General features: G+C 46.2%; 1 protein-coding gene across 1 annotated transcript in view; it reads left to right on the top strand.

The window, feature by feature from the left end:
- The window catches only part of LOC106815906 (E3 ubiquitin-protein ligase UBR5-like), a 66,237-nt gene that overhangs the window by 6,494 nt on the left and 52,140 nt on the right, over positions 1–7,603 (top strand). The window contains exons 2-10 of the mRNA XM_014820434.1: positions 795–921; positions 1,310–1,386; positions 1,559–1,669; positions 1,980–2,175; positions 3,429–3,488; positions 3,803–3,896; positions 4,589–4,732; positions 5,787–5,854; positions 7,381–7,527. Of these exons, the coding sequence (XP_014675920.1) occupies positions 795–921; positions 1,310–1,386; positions 1,559–1,669; positions 1,980–2,175; positions 3,429–3,488; positions 3,803–3,896; positions 4,589–4,732; positions 5,787–5,854; positions 7,381–7,527 (1,024 nt within the window). The remainder of the gene's footprint in view (positions 1–794; positions 922–1,309; positions 1,387–1,558; positions 1,670–1,979; positions 2,176–3,428; positions 3,489–3,802; positions 3,897–4,588; positions 4,733–5,786; positions 5,855–7,380; positions 7,528–7,603) is intronic.

Here is a 7,603-nt window from a genome sequence, read left to right as displayed (position 1 = left end):
CACGCGAGCATACCGCGAGCAGGCACCGCTCATCGAGGGACAGAACGTTCGGGTACTGAACAAGGACAAGAAAATCTCGTGTGTGCAGGAACGTGAAGCAGTGCAACGAGAACGATCGGTCATTACGTTGTGGAAATGGGAGGGGTAACCAGTTCGACGGTAATCGGGTTCAAATACGTGAGACGCCCAAGCCGACAGTAGAGAGTCGAGATTCGCGACCAGTCGTGATGGATCACGAGGCTGAGAAAGCTTCGAGTCCCAATAACAATGTTGCAGAGACAGATGTGAACAGACCACGCGATACACGCGTTAACATTGGTTCATCAGGGGGTGTTCAGGGGACTATCACTCGGTCGGGTCGGGTGGTAAAGATACCCATGAGATTCAAAGATGAGTGAAAAGAAAACACTGTTTGCAGTGTAGTTGAGATTGAGATAGTTTTGGTTTAATTCAGTTTTGATTCCTTATTGTAAAGAGAGGGGGATGTGGTGATATGCGTTCACAAGCACTAGCGTAGTGATACGCCACAATTATTAGTGCGGAGGCGTAAACGGTGATCACATGGGCTGGAAAGCATGCCATGTATAGCCATCTTTTGAATGCTAATAAAGAGCTTGACACCGCTCCATGGAAATGCTGTCTTTGGCTTATATAGCTTATACAATACTATTAAGCATGGGTTGCTCAATTAGACTGATTCTTCTTACTCACTCATTTGTGTCCCTTTTTTTGGTGAGCTACAGTGTCATTGACACTGTCATTTCATCTATTACCATTTTGTAAATGTGTTTCAGACTAAGAGAAGTGTCGGATAAGGTTAGTCGTCATGGCTACGCGACGCCCCCAGTCTTCACAAGACTGCAAGGAGTTTCCGTGGTCCAGTGTGTTGTGGGGCCTAGTCACATTGCCTTGCTATTGGAGGTATGGTTGTACAGAAAATTCGTTGTTTGTTAAGAATTTCGAGTAAAGCCGTTGAACTTTCGCATTTATGTAAGTTTATGTATTTTAACATTTTTAACACGTTTAAGGTCTGATTGTTATTACGCAGACACGCATTCTTATACATGTACAGATGCGTAAATACGTATGTGCTGGTGCATACACACGTGTTCAGACGTGTGCACAGAGATGCAGGTAAATGCACACGCACACGCACGCACACCACACACGAAGCCATGGTCATGAACGCCTACACACGTGTATACGTGCAATGACTTTCATCTAACACACGTCACATATCATCAATTCCAACCCCCCAAACCCTTCTAATCGCAACTGATGTCTGATGAAATATATTGTCTTCATATAGGATGGCCGCTTGTGTAGGGTCTCGTATGCACTGCTGACTGACCGGTTAGATCTGACTAAGACAGACAATAGCAAAGGGTGAGTGTTACTTGTAACTATTTTTCTTGTCTAAGTAGCTACATGTTGATAATCCTGACATGGTAAACTTACGAATGAGGAATAGCTCGTATTCGCCGGTGAAAACCGCTAAAAGTAACTATTGACTTTTAGAAAAGTACAGAAGCTTTATACACTATATACTTTTATCTAGGGTGGCTCCTACGAAAGGTGGCGGAGCAGCCCCGATGCGGCTAGATACCGATGGTACTGCTGCTGCACCTGAGATACTAGTGTTTGAAGAAATAATTGGTCATCCTCTCAGGTAAGATATCAGCACTGGACTGTAGACTATGTTTGAATTATTTTTACCTGTAAGAATGTCCCTTCATCTAATCTATGGGCACATGTTTTGTCCAGCTTTTCATTTCGTTATTTTATCAAAATATTGACCGATGGTATGAAAAATAATTATGTTATATTGTCTATAATTTTGCCTAAAGTATTTTCTATTACTAACGACAATCCATATATTATTATATATCATTATCAACATAGGATCTTATGTAAATTTAAAAAAAGATATAAAAAAAATATTCGTCCTAACCATCGCGTAATCGTCGATTGCGCAATAGAAGGCTGAACCTGAATGGCGGCACGTCGCGAACGACGACGCCCACGACGACGACAGCTAGTGCCGTGGCGCGGCAGCCGCAGAGGACCCGCGGCCGAGTGATCCGCGCGGCTAGCAGAGGTCGGGGGTCAGGGGTCATTGTCGGACAGCGGCCTGTCATCCCGGCTCCCATGGTTCCCGAGGAACTCATCAATCAGGTAGCAGAGATGCCAACCACTACGATTTATTCGTATTTTATACGAATTTCTATTCCTTTTGCACCACTACGACCAGTTTGTATCAAACTACGAATTTCACTGTGATCGAAATATATATATTTTTTTTTTAATTATTGTTATTTTTTGTCAATTTATTGTCATTTTTGACCCTCAGAATGCAGGAAATTGCATCTCAGAATCAAAATTTTTTCCGGGGGGCATGTCGTACCCCCCTAGAAAACTCGGGTCACTACGTGACCCTCGAACGACTAATTTGATGGCCAGAAACTACAGATTGCTTCAAATATGTGTTAGCATCTCTGAGGTAGACACTGCTGCACAGTATTAGCCAGCAAGCTGTGCGGCCTTGATTGCACGGTCAGTTTTGAAACTGCACGGCCCAAAATGTGTAGCACGACCTAAAATATTGATCTAAAGACACACGTACAAAAAAATTGCACTCCCAAATATTTTTTCTGCACTCCCACAATACTCATTGCTGGCTAATACCCTGCGTTGCTATGAATTATTGACGTACATAATGTATGTAATATCGTATAATAATGATATATGATAATAATTGTAATAATATAAATAATAATAATAATATTATTATGATTGTATCATTGTAGTATCATATTTTATATATGTATATCATCTATGTAAGGGTTTGATTGGTGTAATTTTGCACCTGGTGGTTCAGGGCCAGTGGTCCGGCACGAATTGGAACCGGTTTCAGGTTATTGAGCTTACTTACGTCGATGCGGACCCACCGTTTCCAGCAATATAAGCAAACGTTGTTTACGTGTGCGATCGTCACTCCCGGTGGTCTGTGCATATTTTCGACTTAATTCCCTTTTAATGTGGTGCCATTTAATTAGTATAATAAACGTAAATGTCGTATAAGAAGATTGCAAAAGTTATTATCGTCACGAATCTGCAATGTTATAACTTCTGCGAGGGAAAAGTTACGAGAATTGTTGTGTCGTTGTCAACTCATGATGCTCCTAATTTTTATGACAGTTTGCTAGAAGGGGCCCGACGTGTAGGTGAAATTTTAGGTGGGAAATTCAATACGAGGTCGTTTATGTGCTACTTTATGAGTTAGATACGCATGTGCATGCAAGCGTACAAAGCTGTGTGTAAATATGTTTTTCTGTGGAGTGCATATTTTTGCCTACAAATTCGGTAGCATTGGTTTTGGATAATCAGGTGTCTCGGTCAGGCATCATAAAATTGTCATTTTATTTCAGGCGCAAGTCGTGCTGCAGGGAAAGTCGAGAAACCTCATCATACGAGAACTTCAACGCACGGTATGTTTCTTAGCCAGATTATGCTTGCCATGCACAAATACCAAATAGTAAGAGGCAAAATTTGAACCGTCCCACCAGCTTTTATGTGTAAATTTCCGTTCAATCAAATTTCAAGCCCCGAATAGCAAGCGTTTCGTTACAGTATCGTTTAAAAATACAATAATTGTCATATTTCTACATCAAAAATTATATCAACATTATATTAAATATATTAAAAATCAATTATAATAAATCAGTCTACCTTGCATGTAGTATATCTTACACATGTCTGTGTACGGTGTATACACTGCATACTGATGTTGTGTATGCTTCAGAACCTGGACGTGAATCTAGCCGTGAACAATCTGCTGAGTCGTGATGATGAGGATGGGGATGATGGTGAAGACTCTCAAGATGCCTACATGCCAGGTACGTACGCGCGACACTCGGTGTGCGCACGTCTGCGCAGTGGGGGTGTGCTCTACAGTACACGCTAGACCAGGGGTTCTTAACCTGTTGTCCATGGACCCCTTTGGGGTTCGGGGATGATCTTCAGGGGGTCCGTGAACCAGGCGCATGAAAAATTTTGTGTTTATGTGCTTATGTATATTTTCTGGGGAGGTGTCCGTAGCTTTCACCAGATTCTCAAAGGGGTTCATGACTCAAAAAAGGTTAAGAACCACTGCGCTAGACAGTGTGTGCGTAGCTAGTAGGTGCAAGGGACGCTATGTGCAACGTCCTGTAGCGCACATTCCTACTACACAGACGTACATGTACCAACTGCGCCGTAGGAATGTGCTCTACAGTACACGCTAGGCAGTGTGTGCGTAGCTAGTAGGTGCAATGTTTTTTTTATATGGCACGTGCGTACACATCTCATAGGGAAAAATGCAGTGGAATTAATGTGTAGTCAGAACACAGGCAAGACAACCCCACCATTGATCAAAAAATGCTACGTATGATTAAATAATTATTAAAATATCATAGTATTATATTATGATATCTTATACATATATATATATATATATATATCATATATATATATTAACATAAGATTATTAAAAAGTATGAAATTACTAACATTGCAACTTTTTACCTGTGATTTTCTTCCGCGTTTACAGAGGATCTCATATCGCTGCTGGACGCTGGCATCGGGGGTGACCACCCGAGCGTCATCATCGACGCTGATTCGGCCATGTTTTCCGAGGACATGTTCAACAGCTACTCCTCCCTGAGGAATCTTGGCGGCTCGCGCACTCGCGCAGGTGAGACAGAGAAACAGCTGATCAGCAGCAGAATAGTGATACAGTGTAGCCCCATTATAACGCGATGGTTGGGGTCCATAAAATGTCATCGCGAAAAAAGTGGGGTCGCACTATATCGGGGTTATATATACGTGGCTATATAAGAGCAAAAAAGGGGGTCCAATGACCCATCGCGTTAAATCGGGGCGCGTAAAATTGGGGTTTTACCGTACCACCTACTATAACAGCTAAATAATGTCCGCATACCCAATTAAGTAATCTATATTCCCCGCAAGTCGTTTCATTTCTCATGTATAAACAGCAGAACAGCTATAAACATTTATATTATATGTATATATAATATGGTTTTGTATATATTAAAGTTGTATATAGTAACTACTGAGTTTAAGCTAGTAATTACTGTCCAAATTAAATTGTCTATGCAAAGGAAAATTTAATAAGAGTTCGGAAATATTCGAAATAGTGACGTTTAGGTGCCTGTCAGACATAGGTTTGACTCTATATCATATGGTGTCAGCGTGGCAGGTTCGCGCGATCACTGCTCTCTCGCGCACGGGAGCTACGTCGCCGGCCGTCGAGAATTGAACGGGATGGGGGAAGTTCGAACGATTAACGCTAGTGATGGGAATCGGTTGGAATTTCATCGGTCACCGGTTGCACCCAACCGATCGATGATCGAAGATAATCGGTTGAATATTATTGATCGCGGCTACCGGATATTGAAATATATCATATAATACAATAGTTTTTATAATACAATATTCTAAAAGCTATGTAACATTATTATGCTTGCTTATGTTTGGTGTAGGTTACATTTACTGTCTCCAAGCTGTGAAGTAACAAAAACAAAAAATGAGAAAAAGAGTCATTTCATAAATTTTTTCAAATTTTATTTTTTAAATAAAATAACAAAAATTACCACACAAAAAACTGGATAATCGATTATTTCTTTTCATAATCGAGCGCTTAGTCGGTTGCTGCAAACGACTGACTTTCGATTGTAATCGATCATCGGGACATGACTAATTAACGTCCTTCTCTCTTTCACCCACAGCTGGAGAGCGGGAGCGGGACGGCGACCGGGAACGGGAGAGCAGCTTCCGCTTCCGGGACCGGCGGTGGCATGGATGAGATGGGATGATAGGGGATGGGAAGTGATGAGATGGATGAGATGGGATGGGAGCAGGATGGAAGATGAGTGAGATGGGTTGAGATGGGAATGGACAGGATGAGATGGGATGAGATGGAATTGGACAGGATGAGATAGGGTAGAGATGGGATGAGATAGGGTCACCCTGGCACCACCCACATATTGCCCCTCGATCGTCCGCAGCAAGGGAGTAGGTTGCCGCCGCGCGTTTCTAAATCACTTTGCTACTTGCCTCACGGCCTGCCGCGCGTGTCTAGTCACTCTCCAGCTACTTCTCCCCCCGCCGTGCGTTCTATCACTCTCCCTACTTCCTCGGCCCCGCCGCGCGTTCCGTAATCAGCTCTCCTAATGTTCCTCCCCCCCCGAAGCGCGTTCTATCACTCTCCTAACTTCGCTCCCTGCCGCCAGCAGCGTTCTAGATCACTCTCCCGTACTATCCTCCCCCGCCGCGCGGGCGTTTCTAATCACTCTGCCAGCTACTTCGCTCCCCGCCGCGCGTTCTATCACTCCTCCTACTTCCTCCCCGGCGGTCCCGCCGCGCGTTCTAATAACTCTCGCAGCCTATGTTAGTCCTGCACGCGCCTCGCCGGTCTATCACTTCCCTACTTCCTCTCCACCCCGTGCCGCGCGTTCTAATCACTCTGCGCTACTTCCTCCCCGCCGCGCGTTCTATCACTCTCGCTAGCTGTTCCTCCCCCGCCGCCGCGCGTTAATATCACTCTCGCCTACTGTCCTCACCCCGCCGCGCGTGTCTATACACTCTGCGGCGTACTTCCTACCCCCCCGAGCGCGCACGTTCTATCACGTCGTGCGAGCTATCTGTCCTCCCCTGGCGCGCGTTCTAGCACTCCTCGCGTACTTCGCTCCCCACACCCCGTGCGTTATCTATCAACTCCTCGCTACTTCCCTCCACCTCACCGCACGTCTATCACTCTCCCTAACTTTCCTGCCACCTGCCGCGCGTTCTATCAGCTCTGCCTATCTCGCTCCGCCGCCGCGCCGTTCTATTCAACTCTTCACTACTTCTCCCACCAGCCGTGCGTTCTATCACTCTCGGCTACTTGCCTCCCCCCGCCGCGGGCGCTTCTATCGCTCTCGCTACTTCCTCCCCCGCCGCCAGCGCGTTCTATCACGTCTCCTACTGTCCTTCCGCCCGCCGCCAGCAGCGTTCTATCACTCTCTGCTACTTTCCTCCCCGCGCGCCGCGCGGTTCTATCACTCTCGCTACTATCTCGGGCTCCCGTCGCGCGTTCTAATCGCACTCTCGCTACTCTTCTCCCCGCCGCGCGTTCTATCACTCTCGCTACTTCCTCCCCCGCCGCCGCGCGTTCTATCACTCTCCCTAAAACTTCCTGCCAGCCCGGCCGCGCGTTAGCTATCATCTCGCTACTTCCTCCCGCCGCCGCGCGCGTCTACTATCACTCTCCCTACTTCCTCCCCCCCGCCGCGCGTTCTATCACTCTCCCTACTTCACCCCTGCCTCACCTTGTCGTTCCAGAACTCCAGCTCCTCCCCGAACATGAGCGGACTCTTCTGGAACTGGATGACGGGTTCCTTCTTCGCCGCCGTGACGAGGTTCTCCGGCTTGTCCGCGGAGGCGAGCCCGCCGACTCCGGAGTCCCGCAGCGCGCTCTCACCAGCCACCGCCGGTCCCGGAAGCGGAAGCTGCTCTCCCGTTCCCGGTCGCCGTCCCGCTCCCGCTCTCCAGCTGCGCGTGAAAG

This window comes from Priapulus caudatus, unplaced genomic scaffold, assembly GCF_000485595.1.
Source record: "Priapulus caudatus unplaced genomic scaffold, Priapulus_caudatus-5.0.1 Scaffold1233, whole genome shotgun sequence".
In the NCBI taxonomy this organism is placed as follows: Eukaryota; Metazoa; Priapulida; class Priapulimorpha; order Priapulimorphida; family Priapulidae; genus Priapulus; species Priapulus caudatus.
This window is presented reverse-complemented; position numbering and strand designations above follow the sequence as displayed.